The sequence below is a fragment of the Hippocampus zosterae genome, chromosome 11, assembly GCF_025434085.1.
Source record: "Hippocampus zosterae strain Florida chromosome 11, ASM2543408v3, whole genome shotgun sequence".
NCBI lineage: Eukaryota > Metazoa > Chordata > Actinopteri > Syngnathiformes > Syngnathidae > Hippocampus > Hippocampus zosterae.
Window position 1 is genome coordinate 383,454 of NC_067461.1, and position 22,189 is coordinate 405,642.

General features: G+C 47.0%; 3 protein-coding genes across 7 annotated transcripts; all 3 read right to left on the bottom strand.

The window, feature by feature from the left end:
• Positions 1 to 3,148: 3,148 nt before the first annotated feature.
• LOC127610309 (protein phosphatase 1 regulatory subunit 1C-like) lies at positions 3,149 to 6,943 on the bottom strand. 3 transcript variants are annotated; one of them, XM_052080283.1, is made up of 6 exons: positions 6,551 to 6,943; positions 6,076 to 6,127; positions 5,468 to 5,505; positions 5,330 to 5,384; positions 4,346 to 4,525; positions 3,149 to 3,323 (listed from the first exon to the last, which is right to left on the bottom strand). In XM_052080283.1, exons 1-6 carry the CDS (start codon positions 6,764 to 6,766, stop codon positions 3,262 to 3,264), a joined length of 603 nt encoding a protein of 200 aa, XP_051936243.1. In that variant the 5' UTR covers positions 6,767 to 6,943; the 3' UTR covers positions 3,149 to 3,261. The 3 variants fall into 3 exon arrangements, with proteins under 3 accessions (XP_051936243.1, XP_051936245.1, XP_051936244.1); XM_052080284.1 differs by lacking the exon at positions 3,149 to 3,323 and adding an exon at positions 3,594 to 4,153; XM_052080285.1 differs by lacking the exon at positions 4,346 to 4,525 and having other exon boundaries at positions 5,468 to 5,585.
• Positions 6,944 to 10,318: 3,375 nt separating this feature from the next.
• LOC127610306 (pleckstrin homology domain-containing family A member 3-like) lies at positions 10,319 to 13,865 on the bottom strand. Of its 3 annotated transcripts, none has more exons than XM_052080277.1 (8): positions 13,527 to 13,865; positions 12,684 to 12,872; positions 12,469 to 12,618; positions 12,143 to 12,264; positions 11,954 to 12,058; positions 11,766 to 11,809; positions 11,570 to 11,676; positions 10,319 to 10,980 (listed from the first exon to the last, which is right to left on the bottom strand). In XM_052080277.1, exons 2-8 carry the CDS (start codon positions 12,703 to 12,705, stop codon positions 10,871 to 10,873), a joined length of 660 nt encoding a protein of 219 aa, XP_051936237.1. In that variant the 5' UTR covers positions 12,706 to 12,872; positions 13,527 to 13,865; the 3' UTR covers positions 10,319 to 10,870. The 3 variants fall into 3 exon arrangements, with proteins under 3 accessions (XP_051936237.1, XP_051936236.1, XP_051936238.1); XM_052080276.1 differs by having other exon boundaries at positions 12,684 to 12,800; positions 13,527 to 13,863; XM_052080278.1 differs by lacking the exon at positions 11,766 to 11,809 and having other exon boundaries at positions 12,684 to 12,800; positions 13,527 to 13,863.
• Positions 13,866 to 15,089: 1,224 nt separating this feature from the next.
• On the bottom strand, positions 15,090 to 21,898 carry LOC127610304 (pyridoxal kinase-like). The gene is made up of 11 exons (XM_052080271.1): positions 21,503 to 21,898; positions 19,608 to 19,662; positions 18,499 to 18,603; positions 18,341 to 18,424; positions 18,112 to 18,146; positions 17,955 to 18,040; positions 17,528 to 17,573; positions 17,336 to 17,447; positions 17,102 to 17,238; positions 16,695 to 16,761; positions 15,090 to 16,432 (listed from the first exon to the last, which is right to left on the bottom strand). The coding sequence occupies exons 1-11, from the start codon at positions 21,581 to 21,583 to the stop codon at positions 16,317 to 16,319; spliced, it is 924 nt and encodes a 307-aa protein (XP_051936231.1). The 5' UTR covers positions 21,584 to 21,898; the 3' UTR covers positions 15,090 to 16,316.
• Positions 21,899 to 22,189: the final 291 nt, after the last annotated feature.

The following is a 22,189-nucleotide window of genomic DNA, read 5'->3' on the forward strand; positions in this document are numbered from 1 at the left end:
GAAAAAAAACGACCATGTATAGTAAGGCGTTTTTCACTGAAAAAACTGACCATGTATAGTAAGGCGTTTTTTGCTGAAAAAACCGACCATGTATAGTAAGGCGTTTTTAGATGAAAAAAACGACCATGTACAGTAAGGCTTTTTTTGCTGAAAAAAACGACCATGTATAGTAAGGCGTTTTTAGCAGGAAAAAACGACCATGTATAGTAAGGCGTTTTTAGCCGAAAAAAACAACCATGTATAGTAAGGCGTTTTTAGCCGAAAAAAACGACCATGTATAGTAAGGCGTTTTTCACTGAAATAAACGACCATGTATAGTAAGGCGTTTTTAGCTGAAAAAAAACGACCATGTATAGTAAGGCGTTTTTCACTGAAAAAACTGACCATGTATAGTAAGGCGTTTTTTGCTGAAAAAACCGACCATGTATAGTAAGGCGTTTTTAGATGAAAAAAACGACCATGTACAGTAAGGCTTTTTTTGCTGAAAAAAACGACCATGTATAGTAAGGCGTTTTTAGCAGGAAAAAACGACCATGTATAGTAAGGCGTTTTTAGCCGAAAAATACGACCATGTATAGTAAGGCGTTTTTAGCCGAAAAAAACAACCATGTATAGTAAGGCGTTTTTAGACAAAAAAAATGACCATGTATAGTAAGGCGTTTTTAGCAGGAAAAAAACAACCATGTATAGTAAGGCGTTTTTAGATGAAAAAAACGACCATGTACAGTAAGGCTTTTTTTGCTGAAAAAAACGACCATGTATAGTAAGGCGTTTTTAGCAGGAAAAAACGACCATGTATAGTAAGGCGTTTTTAGCCGAAAAATACGACCATGTATAGTAAGGCGTTTTTAGCCGAAAAAAACAACCATGTATAGTAAGGCGTTTTTAGACAAAAAAAATGACCATGTATAGTAAGGCGTTTTTAGACGAAAAAACGACCATGTATAGTAAGGCGTTTTTAGACGAAAAAAAACGACCATGTATAGTAAGGCGTTTTTCAACGAAAAAAAACGACCATGTATAGTAAGGCGTTTTTAGCTGAAAAAAAATGACCATGTATAGTAAGGCGTTTTTAGCCGAAAAAAACGACCATGTATAGTAAGGCGTTTTTCACTGAAATAAACGACCATGTATAGTAAGGCGTTTTTAGCTGAAAAAAAACGACCATGTATAGTAAGGCGTTTTTCACTGAAAAAACTGACCATGTATAGTAAGGCGTTTTTTGCTGAAAAAACCGACCATGTATAGTAAGGCGTTTTTAGATGAAAAAAACGACCATGTACAGTAAGGCTTTTTTTGCTGAAAAAAACGACCATGTATAGTAAGGCGTTTTTAGCAGGAAAAAACGACCATGTATAGTAAGGCGTTTTTAGACAAAAAAAATGACCATGTATAGTAAGGCGTTTTTAGCAGGAAAAAAACGACCATGTATAGTAAGGCGTTTTTAGATGAAAAAAACGACCATGTACAGTAAGGCTTTTTTTGCTGAAAAAAAACGACCATGTATAGTAAGGCGTTTTTAGCAGGAAAAAACGACCATGTATAGTAAGGCGTTTTTAGCCGAAAAATACGACCATGTATAGTAAGGCGTTTTTAGCCGAAAAAAACAACCATGTATAGTAAGGCGTTTTTAGACAAAAAAAATGACCATGTATAGTAAGGCGTTTTTTGACGAAAAAACGACCATGTATAGTAAGGCGTTTTTCACTGAAATAAACGACCATGTATAGTAAGGCGTTTTTAGCTGAAAAAAACGACCATGTATAGTAAGGCGTTTTTCACTGAAATAAACGACCATGTATAGTAAGGCGTTTTTAGCTGAAAAAAAACGACCATGTATAGTAAGGCGTTTTTCACTGAAAAAACTGACCATGTATAGTAAGGCGTTTTTAGCTGAAAAAAACGACCATGTATAGTAAGGCGTTTTTCACTGAAAAAACTGACCATGTATAGTAAGGCGTTTTTTGCTGAAAAAACCGACCATGTATAGTAAGGTGTTTTTAGCAGGAAAAAAACGACCATGTATAGTAAGGCGTTTTTAGATGAAAAAAACGACCATGTACAGTAAGGCTTTTTTTGCTGAAAAAAACGACCATGTATAGTAAGGCGTTTTTAGCAGGAAAAAACGACCATGTATAGTAAGGCGTTTTTAGCCGAAAAATACGACCATGTATAGTAAGGCGTTTTTAGCCGAAAAAAACAACCATGTATAGTAAGGCGTTTTTAGACGAAAAAAATGACCATGTATAGTAAGGCGTTTTTAGACGAAAAAAAACGACCATGTATAGTAAGGCGTTTTTAGACGAAAAAACGACCATGTATAGTAAGGCGTTTTTCACTGAAATAAACGACCATGTATAGTAAGGCGTTTTTAGCTGAAAAAAACGACCATGTATAGTAAGGCGTTTTTCACTGAAATAAACGACCATGTATAGTAAGGCGTTTTTAGCTGAAAAAAAACGACCATGTATAGTAAGGCGTTTTTCACTGAAAAAACTGACCATGTATAGTAAGGCGTTTTTTGCTGAAAAAAACGACCATGTATAGTAAGGCGTTTTTCGCTGAAAAAAACGACCATGTATAGTAAGGCGTTTTTAGCCGGAAAAAAACGACCATGTATAGTAAGGCGTTTTTAAACGAAAAAAAACGACCATGTATAGTAAGGCGTTTTTAGCTGGAAAAAAAACGACCATGTATAGTAAGGCTTTTTTAGACGAAAAAACGACCATGTATAGTAAGGCGTTTTTCACTGAAAAAAACGACCATGTATAGTAAGGCGTTTTTTGCTGAAAAAAACGACCATGTATAGTATAGTACATGATGAGGTGCACGCACTGTGAGTGAAAAAAACGACCATGTATAGTATAGTACATGGTCGTTTTTTTTCAGCTAAAAACGCCTTACTATACATGGTCGTTTTATTTCGTCTAAAAATGCCTTACTATACATGGTCGGTTTTTTTCAAGCCATTTCTTTGCTTGATAATTGTTGCTATTTTCAGTCAGTAGGGTGCAATCTTGTTCACCAAGTCATTTATCAAAATGTATGCTAAATTTGTCATAAATATTGAAAATCCCATCACTATTGTGAATCCCGCGAGAATTAAAGTTGTCAAGAACGCTTAGAAGTCAGATTGCAAATACTGTACTGGAGTTGAAATTATGCAGGGTCACCCACCCTCCGCTAGAGGGTGCTGCAACCCCGTTGAAGGTTTTATTCCAAATGCCGATAGTCAAAAACAAACAAACAAACAAACAAACACTATTCATTCTGATGCTTCATGTCCTCCTCCTCTTCTTCGGGCACAGAAGATTCAAGCTTTCCTGCAAAAACAAATGGAAAAAAACATAACGCAATAAAAGAAAAGAAAACAACAGTTAGCAAGGAAGAAGAGAGCAGTTGCCCCCGATTCAACATTTTTCGAAAGACCCGGATGAAAGAACGAAAAAGAAAAGCTTTTTAAAAGACATTATTGATCTTGTGACGGTAAGTTAAAAATAACATTGGGGAGTATTAGTATTACTGTGTTTTACACTTAATAGTTGAATTCACTCGATGACACCACTTGAAACTCAATGCGCAAGGTGAGGGTATGTCTTTTGACTGCAAACTAATCATGGACGCTGTTTGATGATGTGCACGCACTGTGAGTGACGCCAACTCACCGGGAATGGCGTCGCGGCTGTTCAGGGGACCGACTCATTTATTACCTAGATTGCTGCTATGGCAATTGGATGATAATTGAACCGCTGTCTTGTTTTGTTCAGGCCCCAAATCACCTCCCAAAGGTTTCCAGAGGACGCAAAATGAACATCAAAGGCATGCCGCTGAGGAAAGCTCATTCCACAAGCTTCTTCCGCAGCCAAAATACGACTCATCGTGACGACGAATGATTCCCGATGCCCTACTTGCCATATAATAAGAGATCTTTATTCACAGCCACGTCACGTGCATCAATGTCATCGTACATGAGATGTACAGCGTTCTCGCTCTCGTTGTCGTCGAGCGGGTCACGCGGCAGCATGAACACGAGGAAGAGGAGCGTTGAAGAGGAGAGTGAAGAAGAGGAAGCGCGGCGGCGGCGGCGGCGGCGGCGGCTATCGAGAGACCGAGTCGGGGCTGGAAGCTTCTTTTTGGGACTCGCATGACACATCTGAGAAAATCGTAGAAAGAAAGGACAAAGCAAGAAGTTGGCGGGGTAAGCTAAAGACAAACCGTGGGAGTGTTTTTTTCCTCTCTGGACTCGGATTGGCCATTCAGGACGACGATAAAATACAACAAAATGCCAATCCCGTTCAAAATCTTCTCAAATCTACAAGGAGTATCCAACCATGAATATGTTTACCGTGGCAACTGTTGCTCTGTGCCACGCCTCTCCCGTGATTGGCTACCAGATTCCCGTTGGCTTCCTCTGGCCCGTTCCGATTGGTCCACGGGAAGGAGCCGGCAGAGTGCTGCGTTGAGCTCGGACTCAAGTGACGGTCCGGCCCCGCCGCCAGGGGGTGCTCCACCCCGACGTGAAGCCCTGAGGAGGACGACAATTCAATTCAAATGCGTTCATTTGTGCGTGGGAAAATGCAGAAATCAGGTGAAGAAAATCTGTACGGAAAAAAAAAACCCACAATGTAATTGCGTTTCAATTGAAGAAAAAAAAATCTCATTTAAAAATAAAAAATACAATTAACGTTAAAATCAATCAACATTAAATTGCAAATGAAATGAAACTACATTCGATCAAATTCAAACGTCAATCCAAATCACGTTCAAACGCGCGTTGGAAAATAGTTCAGCCGAATTCAGTTTCCGTAGAAATAAAGAGAGGAAAGAAGACGTGCCGAGAATTTGGCAGCTGGCGTCAATGTTTGCCTCTTATTCTGCACAACAGAAATCCTGCCGCTGCGCTTTTAATGCTAACGCTGCTCGTGGTGCTATTAGGAGCTCCCACGCGCACACGCGCACACTCTTTGTGGATCAATAGAAGAAAAGCTTTTAAGCCAGGCCTTCACTTCCTGTTAGACGGCTGCCCACCAAGTTTGTGGATGTTTTTCCTTCTCTCCGTGCATATGCCGCATCACGGGAACAACAACGAAGGCGCGTCGACGCAAAAAAGAAAATGGAGGTTGTGAGCCTCCGAAAAGGCCGAAAAAGCACGGCCGAAAAGAGACATTTCAAGTATGAAACGATAAAGATCGTGACATTATGATGTACCCACAACGGCGCAGACCACCCTTTTCTGCCCTGTGTGGATGGCGCATCCCTGACTTGGGTGCTTGGCCAAAATTGACAACTCATTATTTCATCATCAGCCACCGACGGGGACTTTGTTTACCTTTGGTGGTGGGCGGGGCCAAAGCGCTCTGCCTCCTCCGAGCGCCATCTCCACACTGCCCCGGGGGGGGATACAAACATGCAGCTTAGTCCATTTTTGCTCCCACGGGCGTATGCGCGCGCACCGGCGTGTACACACCTGAGAACCTCCGCTGACGTCATGCTGATCTCCGGCTTCTGCGTGAGACACAAACGGCGGCACAGAGTCTGGAAACAACTGGTCGACCTCGTGACATTCATCCCAATGGCATCATTTCCTCCAAATTGAGTCATAAATGTCACTTTCGACGGCGGTGGAGAAAGTTTTCAAGTTTTAGGCTCTTAGATGTTTGAACAGGGGTGTGTAGACTTTTTTATGGCCACTTTATACACCACACGCGCACACTACGATACATTATATACACAACAAACTTCTTTGGCGTACACTTGGGTGTTGTTTGGACGCTTCACACGAGAAGATTTGCCAAGCTGAGCTCACAAAATGGAACACGGTGCGCGTGTGCGTGCGTGCGTGCTCAGCATCCATCAGTCCAGTCCTTGGCACTGACTGACATCACTTCCCAAATGCTGCAGCTCAAAATCTAATAAAGGTTCCATTATAGCCCCACTAGGCCCGCCCGCCCCCACCCGGGTCCCGCCCACGTTCAAAAGGCTCTTTATTGACAGCGCCGCCAACGCACAAATTACCTGCAGTTAGCTCATTCGCGAGTGTGCACGTGTGTGTGTGTGTGTGTGTGTGTGTGCTACCTGGTTGTCTGTATATTTGCAGAGTTGCAGGTGTCGGTCTTCTGCGACGTATCTGAAACCAAAAGAAAGAAAGAAATCAAGAATATAAAATATGGGAAAAATGTTAACTGGGGAATAGAAGAATGCACACAAAGCAGCTCAGAGTGACAAGCACACACACACACACACACACACAAGAATATAGAATCTATAAATTTTTTATGATAAATCAAGAATTGATCTGAAAGAATCCGATAAAGGCAAAGACTATTTGTGAACGGCAACCAGAGAACCTGCGTGGAATCATCTGACGGGAGCGGTTTCAAAAATAATATGCATCCATTTTACGGGACATACAGATGTCATTTTCAGCGTGCGGAGATTATGATCCAAAATTCCCGATTGGAAGGCAAACTAAGCGAAACTAACCAAGTGTTGACATTTAGGACGCAGACAGAGCGCGGAGGCCCCGTTGACGGCGGCTCGGCCCACTCACGTGCTCGGCGGCCTGAGGGTCCAGGTGTCCCTGCAGCGGCGGAACGTCAAACTGGATCTTCTTGGGACTGCTGGGCTCCATCGCAATCCGGCGCAAAGAAACAAAGAAGGAAAGCCACACCAAAAGGGAGAGAGAGAGAGAGAGGATGTGTGTGCGTGTGTGTGTTCGCGTGTGTGTGTGTGTGGTGAAGAGGGAGTGGTCTGGGCTCCAGGCCATTATGGAACACAGTACGCAATTCGACTAATTGACTCAAGTGGCATCAATGCAGCTTTTTTTCCAGCTCTAAAATGGAACTGCGACTGGATGTTGATTTTCAACAACATTCTTCACTTTCTCCAGCTATCCATTATCAAAGCCGCTTGTCCCCAGGAGGCTCGCAGACTCGCCGGGGCCTATCCCGGGGCACACCCCCAACCGATTGCCAGCCAATGGCAGGTCTTCACATCTTATTTGAGACCGATTAGCATTTGCAATGAGCGTCACGCTTTCAACACAGAATTGAGCTGGGAAGAGCCGAGGCTCCGGGGACACCGCAGAGGTCACGGAGAGACTTTATTAGTGCACCAGCAAAATGAAGAGTAGGGCATTTCTTTTGAAATGCTCCAAGTTCAGGCAGAGGGTCGGGTTTGAAACGAGGGTTACGAATTCTCTAATCGGAGCTTGGAACCAAATGTAGTTGACATGTGACCCGCTCCCAATTTTCAACAGGTACATGTATGTGTATGTATTTGCCATCTCCATCAAGGAGGTCGCTGGACATGGTGGCAGGCGCCAACGAGGGGATTTGTCGGGGATTCGGGGGAGGCCGGGCGTGAGACAGGACACTGTGGGGGCAAACGTGTCCAGCGTGGCCGCGGTAACGTCGCCCTACAGTTGGCTGGCGTCCCCCGCGGGTGAAGCTTGGGCCGGAGTCGGGGCGGACGCGCCATCTGAAGGAAGCCAAACGGAAAAAATGCCTTCAACTGGGCTGCGCGCTTGCGCAAAACCAGCAGCACTGGATTTGTTTTGTGGCCGTGTTTGTTTTTTTGACTAAAAGTTGTAGTAGATTTTTTTTTTCCAAAGACTTTTTGATATACCACATTGAAAAAAATGTCTACATGGAAACATGGAGGGGGAAGGTTGCGTGTTTAAAAAAAATTATTATATAAAAATATAAAAAATATTTTTAAAAATTATATTTATATAAAATATAAAAATATATTATATAAAAAATCTTTTCACATACTTTCATGATTATCATTTTTCATTAAAAACATTTTTTTTTCACCATTTTCAAGAAGTGAACAAGAGGATCCAAACTTTCGTACTTATTTGCCACATATTCCAAATGTTATTTCAATACTTATTTGAAATGTATATTTTGAACGCATTCCATTTTTGTATTTTGTTTTAATTTTGGTTTGTTCGATGTATTTATTCGCCGGGGTGCGCCACTTACCTTCCGGGTGGGTCTCGGCGTCTTCCGTCTTGCTCTGTCGCTCACCACGGCGTCCCTCTTGCTCATGGGCTCCCCCTGCAGGCGGGGCCTCTTCCCGTTCATACTCGTCGTCGTCGTCGTCTTCGCTGGAGGACGACGAGCGATCGAGCTCTTCGGAGGATCCCGCCGACTTGACGCCGCATTTATGCTGCTTGTAACAGCCCGCGCAGCGAGAAACAATGACCAGCCCCTGGACAAGAGGCGGGGTGAGACCGAGGACCGGGTCGTCAGCCGAGCGGCGTATTCGTCGTTTGTTTGATTTGAGCAAATATTTATTGGAATGCTAACATTCAAATGTGGGTTCATTTGAATGATATTCTTGTTGACAGTATTATTTCAGTCCAATTAGGTTCCTCAACGTGTTGTGTGTGTGTGTAGCAGAGTTTACTTTCAAGACAAAATCAACAGATTTTCAGTTTTGCGTCTTTTCTCATTGAATAAGCCAATCGTTGACTCAAACAAAAATCTGTTGAATGGACATGTCAAATTCTCATGTTTTATCATCTTATTTACGGCTGCATATTACCACAAAGTGTGTGTGTTTTTTTAAAAATGAATAATGTATACAGTTTACCATATACAATTTTGTACATTTATCTCCATATACATAAAACTGTTACATTTAAAAAAATTCATTTAAAAAAAAAGTTATATGAGAAGCTCAGCAGAAAATGACATCGGTCAAGCGCAAGCACACTCTCAAGGTGTCTATGCAAAAAGAATCAGTTCACCAAACACAAATGAACTTTTTTTTTTTAAGTACAGTTCTAACGAGTGCGCTCGATTTAACAGTTGGAGTAGTGCTGTTGCAAAATCGGATGCCGGTGTTACCTTGGGTGGCTTTGGACTTGCTGCGAGTTGCACCTCGGCGCCTCCTTCTCCAAATGAAAAAAAAAAAAAGTTATCATCATGTCAAAGAGGACGATCGGACAAGAAATCAAAGACACGCGTCCCATACTGACCGTTGAGCGTTTGCCGATCGCTCAGCGCCGCGTCCATCTCTGCGCCGTGGGCCGCCTACAAACGGGCCTTTTAAACACACACTCGCAATGTTTGCCTAGGCATCGGCGTGGGTGTCATCGTCGTGTCAGCATTTCCAGAAGGGGGGGGGGGGAATTTTCCAGCCCTGCGGGACAAAGCATCATTTCATGTCAATCGCAAAGCAAATAAGCGCAACTTCATCTTTTGGTGAAGATGGATTTGTTCCTTGGGGTTGGCACAAAATCAGAAGCGACATTTTCTTGGCTTTCAAAGCAGACGAGCGGCGTTTCTGTCGATTTTTGCTTTCCGCAATTTGCAATTTCAAACTCGGGGAGACTTTCTCATTGCCGCTGAACCCAACTGAAGTGTCGCGCGATGCTGCGGCCCGAGTCGGTTTCCGACGCATCTATGGTGTGCGGCGGCCCTGAAAGGACTCTTCCGCAGCAGTGCGCATCAACCGGACAAACAGGTACCACAAGTCATTAAATTCACCCCCCCCCAACCTCACCCCCACCCCCAAAAAATAAATAAAAGAATCGTGAAAACAAAGGGGAATGTGCATCTATGCTCTTCCAAGCTCATTTTCATGACCAATATCGAGAAGCCCTGCGGTCTTGCCCCACTGTCATGTGGTGTTCCTCAGGGCTCAATTCTGAGGCCTCTTTTTTTTTTTTTAAACGAGTTTTGGAAACATTCATTTATGCCGTTTGTCATATCTCGGCTAGATGACCGTCACGCACTTGACTTTGGACCATGAAGCTTCTCCGGTTGGTCCAGAATGCCGCCGCTCGCCTCTTGACCGCGACTACTCGTAAGAGGGAGCGCGTGACTCCGTCTCTGGCATCCCTGCACTGGCTCATTTTAGAGGTCTTGTTCGGAGAATCTATTCTTTGTTTCCAAATCTTTTGGTTGGAGCGTCTTTGTAGTTATATCGGCGCGAAAGAAAAACGGATCCACCCGACACGCGTGGTTTGCGAGCGTGTGTGAGCAGGAACTGACCTGCCGCCAGCGCCTTTGCCTTCATGTCCGGTTCCAACGGGCCAGCTTGGGCGACATCCGGCACCGCGCGCGTGGTGGCTCACGCTCCCTCGTCCAAAGACAAAAGCAACAAAAATCCAAACACACCTTCTGTAAACACACACACACACACACACACGCACACACACGCCCCAGTGGCCTGGATTTCCAGATAGAACCCTCCACATGTCCTCGACCGATGTCGACTCCGCCCGACGCGCCAGGTCGCGGGCGCGTTGCGCTCAAAACAGCTGACGAGTAAAAACTTCTAAAAGTCTGTCAGAAATGGAATCTGACATTTGAGGTGATTTTAATAAGGGCTCAACTTTCTTTTCACAACATCCAGAGGAAAAACAATAACAACAAGCGGCGTCGTTCTTCAAAAACGAAAAGAAAAGCGGACTATTTCTTGGTGCTTTAAAGCAGCTTGTTTTTGTTTTAACGCCGCCACTGTTGCCGTGGCAACACAGACAACCCTCATCCCTCCCAAAGGGATTTTGACGGCTAAAGTGCACGAGCGGCAGGAAGACGTGGAGTCCAGCTGCCGCCTCCCAGTACCATCATGCATTGCGCCACCCTCGATTCGGCTGTGTTGGGGCGACGTCGTTCGACATCACCGTCTGCTGATTGGAGGGGGCGGGGGGGGATTGAGCCGGGGATTGGGTCCCGCTTGCCGCAGTCGGGAATTCAAGTTCCGAGTACCACGGGGGCAAATCTGAAGAGGAAAGACTCCAAGAGAGTCCCGAGTGCTCATTCGCCATCGGCCCGGTCCCGCTGCCAAAGAGAGAGTTCCGACGTTGGCGACGTCCGCATCAAAGCTGCGCCTTGCGACCTTGACGTGACCTTCAGACGGACAGGTCGGCGTCCGCGGGAGCGAGAGCGGTCTTTGGACCGGCCGCGCCCCCCCGGTCCTCCGGGATGCACGGCGCGTCGCCGCCGAGGTCGGCCAGTAGACCTGCAACAGCAACGCCGAGTCACTTGAATCTCCGCCAGATGACGAGAAGCCGAGGCCGTCGCTTGCGCTCGACAAACCCGGCCGGCCGCAAACTGAGGGGGGGCGGGGGGGGGGGGGGGGTCATCACACCAAAGTCACCAAACGGCGCTACGCCACTAGTGAGTTGCTTTGCAGTTGCTATGGAAGATGATTCAACGCTAATCAAAAGAACATCTTCTTTATCTTCTGCAAAAAATGTCACTGCAGCTTCTGGAGTTGTTCAAGTACAAACGAATGCAGGAACAAAATGGGCATTTTCCAAGTGGAATCACTTATTTTCAAATGAAATATTGGGGGCTGGCGGGTGGGGGGGGGGGGTTAACCGTTTCTGTGAAATTTGACGCAAGCGGCTGCAGTGACAAAAAATTTTTTCCGAGCTTTTTGGGGTTTGACAGATAAAACAAATCCAAGAAGGTTTTGGAAAAGTCAGCAACGTCTAGGACGTCAACGTCATTTGGCTTCTTTTTAGATGTGGGGGGACAGGGGGGGGTGATTGTAGTTGGAAATCGGATGTTTGTGATTTATTCTTTTAATGTCAACCGGTTGGCACCTTTAATCGTTGGCTCCGAGTCGTAAACGGAACTGTCGTAGCTGGCTTGGTCCCGCTGCGGCTTGGATCTGGAACCTGCGCCGGCGCTCTCCTTCAGCACGCCGCACCTGAACAACACGCGCGTCGTAACACTCGGCCTGAAGGAAAGCGACACCGACATTGCGAGCGTTGCGAGCGTGCGTGCGGTTGGGCTGACCTGTCCAAAGTGGACGTGCCGGGGTGACTGACCGATCTTCTCATCTGGACACCAAACAGCACACGTTCAATGATGTCCGTTCTCTTGGTGTGATTGGACTGTGCAAGCAAAGCGCACTACACACACACACACACACACACACACACACACACAGATATGCGCACACGCACACGAGGAGAGCGGCTGACCCTTTCAGGAGGCTGCAGGTGCGGCGCCAGGCTCTGCTGCGCCAAGCTCATGCACTCCTCCAGCGTCCGGATGAAGGTGGCGCAGGTGGCGCTAAGGAGGGAGGCCTGAGGAACACAAAGGTAGAAGGTAGAAGGTGGCGTCTGGCGGCGACGGCGGCGGCAGGTGGCGATTTGCTTCGGAGGCCAAACCTCGGACGGGGGCATGTCCTGGCGCTCCGCGCCGCTCTGTGATTGGATGCTTTGGACCTGCTGGACCAGCAGGTCGCAGTAGAGACGAAGCTCCGACATTTTGGTCCTCAGACAGTCTGGACCTACAACACATAAGCGCATGCACATAATCCAGGATGGGGCAAGCGGCCATTTTCAGGAGTCTTTGGAAAATGGCTCGCTCGGGATGTTTTGTTTGGTTGTTTTTTTTTTAATCCAATTTTTGGGGAGCAACTTCCATATTTGGGCGTGGGAGTCACCCGTCCCTAACACATGTAGAATAGATCTTTTTTTTTTTCCAGGCACACCTTTGTGTTTGTGCACGTCCAAGCTTCCGGCTTTGGATGAGCCGAGCGCCACCAACCAGCGTTGTCTCTCCGCCGCGTTCACCGCCCTCACGTAAAAATGCTGCTCGCCGGGAATGATCAGCTCCAAACGCGTGGTGTCCGTCGGGTGAACTGCAAAGGATGGAGGTGAGCCGCGCGAGGTCGGGATCGCTTCCCACTCTTTCGGCGGGACCGACCTTTAATTTCGCACACGGACATCTTGATGGAGCCTTTGCTTCCTTTGCCCACGTCGTCCTCACTGTCGTAGTAGGAGATGACGCCGTCGTCCAGCACGAACCAGCGCGGCTGCCAGCCTGCCGTACACGCGAAGCCTTTACTTCATTCGGCCGAAAATGTGTTTGAGATGTGCGTCGAACGGCAATGTCCTTACGGATGGAAATATAAACGTGAGCGCTGTTGTATACGTTGTGATTACATACAATGCAGCGTCTTAGACACTGACATAGACTAGTAGACGTCGGCCATCGTAAAAAGGTGAATGTCGAGTGTTACATAGATTTCAAGATTTTTCAAAATGAAATTTGGATGATTGTATCTTACTGCTAAGGAAAAAAATAAAAAACCCTAACAAGGGAAATGTAATGGAAAAGTGAATTGGCCTTCTGAAATATAATGTTGAACAAATCGATTTGTTTTGTTGTCCTCTGTCGCTCTACGCTTGTCCTCGTTGTTGGCAACAACGTGTTCTTTTAGACTTTATTATTCATACGCGATGCCTTGACATATTACCGTTCCTTGTTTATGTACTCTGCACTAAATTGTACAAAAAGCCAAACTTGAATAAATCACCGGTGCGACACGGTGCATGAAGCGCGTAGCTTATCATTTTCGTTGTTAATTAAACAATTAGAATATCACCTGTACACTGTGAATGCAATGTCTTCTTTCTGAATTCGCGTATCTGTTATTCTAACACGACAAAAATCAGCATGACTACGATAAGTCAACAATGAAGCTGATGAACGTGACATCAAGACACACCATGAGACACAGACAAAAAAGACAAAAGGGAGACCCACCCGTCATGTAGTTGGTCCATTTGTACAAAACGCCCTCCATGTGTGTCTCCTCCAGTTGAATTCGGGACAGATGCTAATGCTAACGGGCTAAAAGCCTAACTGGCGAGGTTACTCGCAGCAGTTCAGCGACGAAACGAGACGAGTCAAGTCGGAAAAGAACGTAACTGCCATGTTGCGCCACTTTCCCTCTCAAATGCGACAACAATTGTCGAGCTGTTGGCAACATCGCCGCGTTACGTCTTAGTTTTGTTGCTAACTAGAGGACAAATCAGCTGACGGAAGAGAGAAAAAAAAAATGTCAACAAAACAAACGCTGACGACGGAGGCCGGCGAAGGTCATAACGCGCCAAAGAAATTCACCGCCAAATTTATTTTTGCCGTATTGCAAAACAAGAGAGCTGTTGTAGTTGATTATTTGTTACATAACATCGTCGTATTCTCAACATAGCTTATTTTATGTGACAAACCTGTGTGTGTCGTTACCACGGACTGTACTTCTGCCAATACAATGACGTTCGGGAGACAAGTCACAGCGCATGCGCACTCAGAGTAAAACCGCCACGAACACAAGGCGGCCCAGAAGCCGGTACTGTCTTCACATGTAAGGAGAAAGTTTATAATATGCCAGACTTTGAACGAAACGTAAAAAATATATCAGAATGTAATAAAATTAACGAAATGTCTGTGCTATGGACAATGTTCCGAAATCAGTACTCAAGCTGGCAGTAAAAAAAAACTGTAACCAACAAGTTCAACTCCAGAGGAACTACAGAAGCGTAATTTTTTTTTCTCTCACAAGGTGATGTCACCTACGTATCGATTACTGTTCAGCAGGGGAAATAATACACAGTTGCGTTTTTTTTTAGAACTCGTCGTTTTGTCTTTATTGCATTGGAACATATATATCTATGTGTATATATTTATACTTTATAAATGTGATTTTTTTACACTACAATCTTATATTGTGACACATTAGAAAAGACTGCAAAAACATAGCACTAAAAAACAATTACCAAACGATAAATAAATTCATTTGTCTTGTTTTTCGCCGGGTTGGCAGAGAGGACGCTAGCCACGTCAGAACCGGAAACGGGGCACGCTTGACATTGGCACACATAATTGAAGACAAAATAAAAGCATTGACCGGTTGTTGACTTCGCTCGGCAAATAACATATACTGTACTGTACTTGTGAGTCACATTTAGAGCCCCCCCGCCCCCCCCCCACACACAACCGCTAATGAATTTACATCTACCACAAGTGCTTCATTGGGGCACTATTTTTGTTTTTTCCACGCAATTTATGGATGAGGCGATATGTTGATCCGTTTGAACAAGTATTGATAGAAACCTCTGCTTCAGAACTCATTTGTGCTTCTTCAGGAAAGAAATACGAACGTTACGATATCATATCTGAGTCAGCGGCGTTGGAAAGCAGTTCACAGGAAGTCCCAAAGTGAAAGTGAGGTGGACGGCAAACAACACAAAGACGGACAAGTTTCGCGTGCTGTTGGCCCAATAGCAGAACGGCACAAAATCATTTTGAATGGACCGGAAAAAAAAATTCTCGGGACATCAATGATGATTCTCCGTCATCCAAGTCCTTAAAATCCTTTGGGGGTTTTTTTCTCACAAAAATCAAATTGTAGATCCCCCCCCCCCCACGTCAATTCTAGAAAAAGTAGACGATGATGACATTCAAAACTAGTTTAGCATTTTTTTTTTTACTTCTCATATTTCTATCAAATCAATTTGAAGGAGCCTCCACCTTTGTTCTTGTTTTGGCCACATTTATTTCTCGCGTTTTGACGGCCTTCTCATCTCCCCCACACACACGCGCGCGACCCTGTGACCATTCGTGAATAGAAATACACGCACGCAAAAAAGACACGACAGGTGGACATTTGGACCGATCAAAATGGCCGCCCGCTCGGCTGGCAGGAAGCTAAGACACTGGAGTCAAAAAGAGTGACAAGCGCGATGAAGCTGACGCGGAAGCGAAGGGATGTGAAGAGGAGCTCCAGATAGATAATTAGGACATTATTGCGAGATGGGATGATGTTTTTTTTTCCCCCCCCTACCCGAATGGCTTGGAAACACACATCAGGATCGGGGGGGGAAGAGACTCACGATGACCGCTCGGCTTATCGCGGTGCCGTTGGTGCTCGCTGCTTATCTCGAGGAGACGGCACACGAAGGAGAGCAAGGAAGGACACGCTTGTGTGGTCCCTTAGGTTCCAAAAATCAGCCCAGATGTGACAAATCGATATGCGTGTACCGCCCACTTCAAAATGGAGGTACTCTTCAAATATTTGAATACAAGTACTGATGTCTTTGAGAAGTTCATTCACATAGCGCGCGTGTGCGCGTGTAGCCGAGTAGCACACAACGGTCAACGAGACACGATCATACAGACGCTCCGATACGGTTAGAGTACAACATCTATACATCAACTATACATTGTGCGTTTTTCCCCCCCCCCCCCCCCCCCCCCCCCCCGTAGTATTTACTGTGGGGCGGGCTGATTGATCACCATCACATCACTGCTAAAAAATGCGCGGAAGTGGACGTGGAGCCGCAGAGACACAATTTCGGAGCGCACGGTGGGGGGGGGGGGGGTGTCACACGTCCCGTTTTTGAACGGCCGCCACTCCTGTCAATCCGCGGCTCAGCGCGGGGGGGCTAATGGCTTGTGTCGGGGGGGGGGGGGGGGAGCTAGAAGGACTACAAAGGGTCCGAGGACCAAAAGGGGGTTGATGACCTTGAGAGTGCCGGGACGCTGTGGCGGTCGTTATGATATGACGGTGGCCTCCGTCACGATGGCGGGGTCTTCGATGTCCGCTTTGCTCTGGACCATCCGCAGCTCCAGCTGGGGGGGGCTGGGCCTCCGGCCGGGACCTGCCAGTTCTGAGGAGAGCGAGAAGAAGACAATGGAGACTTTGGTGGAAGATACAGCGCAGAAGGGCGGGGGGTGGGGAGGGGGTGGGGGGGGGGTTCAAACCCATGCTATTACTATTATTATGAGCTATTTTTTTAACATTTTCTGCTAAGTGAAATGACAATGGTATTCAATTACACGCTGATTTGCCACTCTTCCTGCATGGTTAAAAATAAAACCACAAAAAAAGCAGAGTGTGCGCCACCTGGTGGTGGAGAAGGCTTTCCTCACCGTGAGCATACGATATGGTCCTCTGGATGACGTGATGCATCACCGAAAACGTTTTCTCACAAGCCGTCTGATTGGCACAAGGGTGGACAGAGAAGACGTGCGATTTCATGGCAGCTTGGCTATTTTGGAAAAGCGCTCGGACAAAGTATTGGGACACCGTCAACAAATGGGGAGTTTACAGACCTAAGACCTTCCTTCCACACTAGTCCACTCTGCCATTAGGGTCAAAGCGCTACTAGTACGCAGTGAATCTCACCCGCCCCCCCGGATGGATTTTGGCCTGTTTTCCTGCCACGTCTCCTCTCTCTCACTCTCTCGAGGGATTTCGTCCAATTGCCGATCGCGTCGTTTGGTGATTTCGAAGCGCGTCCCAATACTTTGGTCCACTCTCGAGCGGCCGTCGTTACCTTGAGGTCATTCGGGTAGTGGTGGGTCCACGCCAGCAGCATAGCGGCAAACAAGTCGCCCGTCCCCACAAAGACGGCGTCCACTTTGGGAACTTCGATTCTCACCCTCTGCGTTGTCCTGCTGCCGTCGGGGCGAACTGAACCGAGAGCGAGGATTACCTTTTGTTGCCTCAAAGGCAGCGCATCAATCAATCAATCAATCAATCAATCAATCAATGTGGAAGTGAGGGCCACCGTGACGCTGGCTGCCCAGCGACACCAGGAAGCGATCGCCCAGTCTGGAGGGCAGGTCGGAGGAAGTGATGACCACCGTGTCCGGGCCCATGGCGTGCAGCAGGTCCATCACCTGCGCGGCAAACAAAGAGATGCTCACCAAGCGGCTCGTCCGAAAGCAAAGACGGATTGAGAAGAACGCGGGCTGCTCACCTCCACGGCATCCTTCTCTGTGCTGATGTTCTTCCCCGTTAACAGTCTGAAAACGAATCATTCCATGGGTGTAAAAAAAAAAAACTAGAATTGACTTCACCAATTCAGTTGGAAAAAAAATTAAGTCATACAATTTATGATCATTTTGATATTTATGTGAAAATGCACCGTTGACCATCACAACAAATTGCGCTCGATGACATCGGGAGCGATCAAAAAGATGATTGCAATCATTGAAAAAGGGTGATCGTCATCGGGTTTCCAAAACATCTCATCTCATGTCTGTAAGGCTTAAACGAGTTTGGCCTTTTGGAACGATGTAAATAAACATTTGATAACGCAAGATATCATTCGATGCGGATTCTCCTGAGAAAGCAATCACGGACGTTCACGATTGCTCAACGAACGGCAGACAAATGCAACTCACTCTGCCTCAAACTGGTTGGGAGTGATGATGTCAGCGACGGGAACCACCTTGTTCTTGTAGACCGGATAGAGGTTCTGAGGGACGTACTGTCAAGACATTCGCAGTCAGAAACGCGAAGACCAAACGCAAAACGCTCGAGACGCACTCAACGACCCACCATGGAGCCGTGGTCACCCAGCACCGGGTCGCACACTGCAACGACAAAAGCAAAAACAGGCGCACTCGCTTCCCATCTCTGTTGTGAAAAAGTAGGCGGGAACGAGTACCACAAGTGGTGCGCGGGCTCCCTCTAGTGGCGGGCCACTTGGTACTACACACTGACCTTCCAAACAGTTGGGAGGAGCCCTCCATGTCATCATGCCTCAAGAAGAGAAGTCACCACTCACCGTACACCAAATTTGGATTGGCTCTCTTGAGCTCCTGAACGATATCCACCACCATCTCCAGGAAGGACGTGTCCCTGGTGTAGCCTGAACACGAGGCATTCCCGCCATTGGGACACACATCGAAGAAACGCCTTCGTCACCGACGGATACGCGCGCACCTGTCAGAACGTAATCGTACTGGTGCACGTTGTTGAGCTTGATGCCTTCGTAGAGAACGTGCAGTTCGTCCGCTGTCAAAACTTGGCCCTTCCAGTGCGAATAGCCTGAAAGGGGACAAGGAGGCGGAGCTTGTTAGGCCGCACACGCATATGCACGAGTCAAGAGGCAGCGATTTATTTAAAGTCACACATTTATTTTGTGACTGTGGCTCTGTGTGTGTGTGTGTGTATCCATGCGTCTGCGTACGCATATATTTTGGCAGACATGTAAATTTCCCCATTGTGGGACGAATAAAGGATATCTTATCTTATCTTATCTTATCTTATCTTATGACATTTGCCACCACAAAGTGTCGTGTTGCACATTAGCCATCTGCCAATCAGTCAACAAATGTGCCGTCAGTGTACGTGCACTGGTGCACGTCTGTCTGCTGCAGGCTGATGTCGCAGCTCCAGGTGAGTCACAGGCGAGTCACGTGTTTGGGGGGGGGGGGTCTAGTTGCCAGGCAACACGGTAGGAGAAAGCCGGAGACACTGAGAAGGGACGTGAGCGTGTGCGTATGAGATGACATCATCACTTGCTGCTGTGGCAATTGACGGCGTCATTTTCTGGGGGCCCTTTCAGCTCCGAGCCGGAGGCCATTTTTCACATTAGATCATATCATGAAGACTCTGAAGTGTGAATTTCAAGTTGTACGATTCCCCCCCCCCCAAAAAAAGATCGATTTCTTGATGAAGATGTCAAATGAATTCTTAGCCGTCCCTCGAGATGCCGTTATGGTTTACGATTGCACAAGCTGTTCACGGGCTACGCTGGCAAATCCGACAGCGAAACGGTCCTCAACGCAGTGACGCAAAATGTCACGACAGCCAATCAGGAAGCTCCCTTAACGCATTCAGTACTGGCTAATTCTGGACCATGTCTGAAAAGACGTTTAAAAACGTCTTTGGGAGCGAATGAGTTAAGCCGCTCGTGGCTGGCTTCCGCCATTTCTTCTCGCCTGAATCGTGGCCCTCGGCTGCACGTGTGCCAATGTGCCGATTATTTATGCATTCGTCTTCTTTTTTTTTTTGTCTTCAAAGGAAGACGGTGAAAGCGTTGGTCTTACCTGTATGGTTGGAGAACTGCACCGAGTTGATGGAGTCCACCTCGAAGCCCAAAACCTGCAAGGAGACAAAGCCACACAAGGTCACAACAGGAGATAAATACTCAGATTTGGATACGTGAAACGACCGCAGTGAGTCGGCGCTACGAATAACTGACAGGAAGTGACACCCCCCGTGCGCTTTGTAATTCTCCGTGGCGACGAGGACTCCCACGGTGCCCACAAGTTGTACATTTGAATTTGTGCGTCTGTTTATTCGGGGCAAAACACAGCGGCGGTCCGCGCATGACTTGACGGATAAGCCTGCCGAGGTATTGGCCGTTAGCCCAGACGCAACTGCCCGTCAAAACACCAATGCCACTGGCATTTTCGGCAAGTGCTCGTCTTGCGTCGGACGCGGGCCTCCCAAAAGTAGGGAAAAGTCCTCTTTCACACGCCGCGTGAAAGGGTCTTCTATATATAGAGAGCAGCTAATGGTTGCCGTTCTTTATCCCCATATAACGATTATTATTAGCGCGTTAGCGGGCGCAAAGAGAATCAGTCAGACGTAACAAGTTGAAAGCGCTCTCGTGGGCCCGGGACGAGCACCCGCAACTTCCCCACAGGGTACCGAGGAGCCGACGGGGCCAAAAATAGATGAAGCGCTTCGTGCCACAGCGTGAGAGATGATGTGGAGCTTCATCTGCATCATCATCATCATCGGCATCCAACCAAAGCGACCGGCTCTCATTTTACATTCATGCTGTCAACAACAGAAATCGCACGCTCACTTTCACAGCCTGCTGAGCTAATCTCCTCTGGGTCTTTCAAATCTACAGTATCGTACGGAGGAAAAATATTTTTCCTTGGACAACGAATCTTTTCCACGGGACTCTTCTTGACAACCAATAGAGAAGAATAAAGTTTCAACTGTCAGTGTAGTTTGGCACATTTGCTCCCTCTTATGTGCTCCTGTTAAGTGAGCAGTAGCAAGTGCGCTGTGGGAAATCAATTTGGACCCATGTCACTGAATTGCTCCAAAATGGTTTTGATCTCTAGTGGTGCAACGATTAATTGATTAGTCAAATACTAATTGATTGTCAAAAGAATCAACGACTATTTTGAGAATCTTGAAAATCGGATGATGGCTTCCTGGCAAAATGAGGGGGTCACGTTGTTAGTTATGGTGGCCAAGGGGTGGCAAAAACTTTTTCGCTCTAGCGCTACATTTTTGACTGTAAATGATTGCGCTTCCATATATGCCCCGCGATTGGCTGGCGACCAGTCGTGGGTGTAACCAGCCTCTTGCCCAAAGTCAGCTGTGATAGACTCAAAGTCACCCGAGTTCCCTCGTGAGGACTAGCACTATAAAAAATGGTGGCTTGACATAAAATGGTAGCAATTCTCCTCAATTTGTGTAGCAAGCGTCTCCCGTAATGGATCGAGTGACCTTAACAGGTTCCACTCGCTACCTGGGACCGATCTAAACACATGCAAGCACCGTCCGTCCCAAAAAGCAGTGTTCTATTTGTCACGATGGATATTGATGTCCGGTTCAACGTCGGACCCCCAAGGTTTGACTCAATGACAACACGAAGAAAAGGTGATGAGGAGTCGTGAGTGACAGCTCGTAGGTTTCCCTACAATGAAACGTCATTTTGGAGGACAAACTCAAAACGGACAGCGATGAAAAATCAAACCGAGCGACGGGGTACGTCACGACCTCGTTTGTGGCCGGAGACAAACTTTGATTTTAGCTCGTTTAGTCACGACGCGCAATGCGATGGCACATTTCGTAAGGGAGGGTGGCGAATAAATGAATCAAAGGAGCATCACACATGAAATGTCAGTCAAGGTCCCCCACTCGTCGCTTCATGGATGCGAGGAAGCGGAGGCTGCTTGGCTCACTTGGTTTCTACCTGCAGCGGGAAAGAGGCGCTCTTGTTGCCCACATATCCTCGGACGACGTGGCTCTGGATGGACAGGACGCGGCACTCCATGGCGGCTCCCGATGGTCGGCCGAGGGGCACAGTCGCGGTCGGACTCTCGCTCGTTCGCTCGCCTCACCGCATAACACCGAAGTCACACACAGCCCGAGCCCGGCGCGCGCCCACCGGAAATTTAGCTTAATGTTAGCCCGACGGCTAACCGAAGGTGTGTCACGCGCACGTCTGACGGCGCGAGCGTGCGCGTGGACGTCTACGAACGAACCCCAGTTCTCGCGGAGACGTGTCACCGATTCAACCGTTGATAAGAGTCCGTGCGGGAAATCTCCCGTTCACGCGAAGCCACTTAAAAGCACTCAAAATGACGCAGTGCGATTGCCAATGCTGTTGGTGTCGCTGTTTGCATCGCCGCCACCCGATTTACTGACATAAAACGTAGAACAAGACGCCGTGTTCAACCGCCAAACCGAAACACGAACACGTAAAAGCAAATATTTGCGTGCACAGGAATGTATGTGTGGACATGAAGATCACTACAGCACTGTAGTCAAAGGGGTGTGCTGATCGTCCTAAGATAGCGTCTATTACCAATTATTGGGTGCTTCGGTGTGACAAAATGGGGAGACGGCGGAGGTCGTGTGTTCACGTTCACTCCAGTTC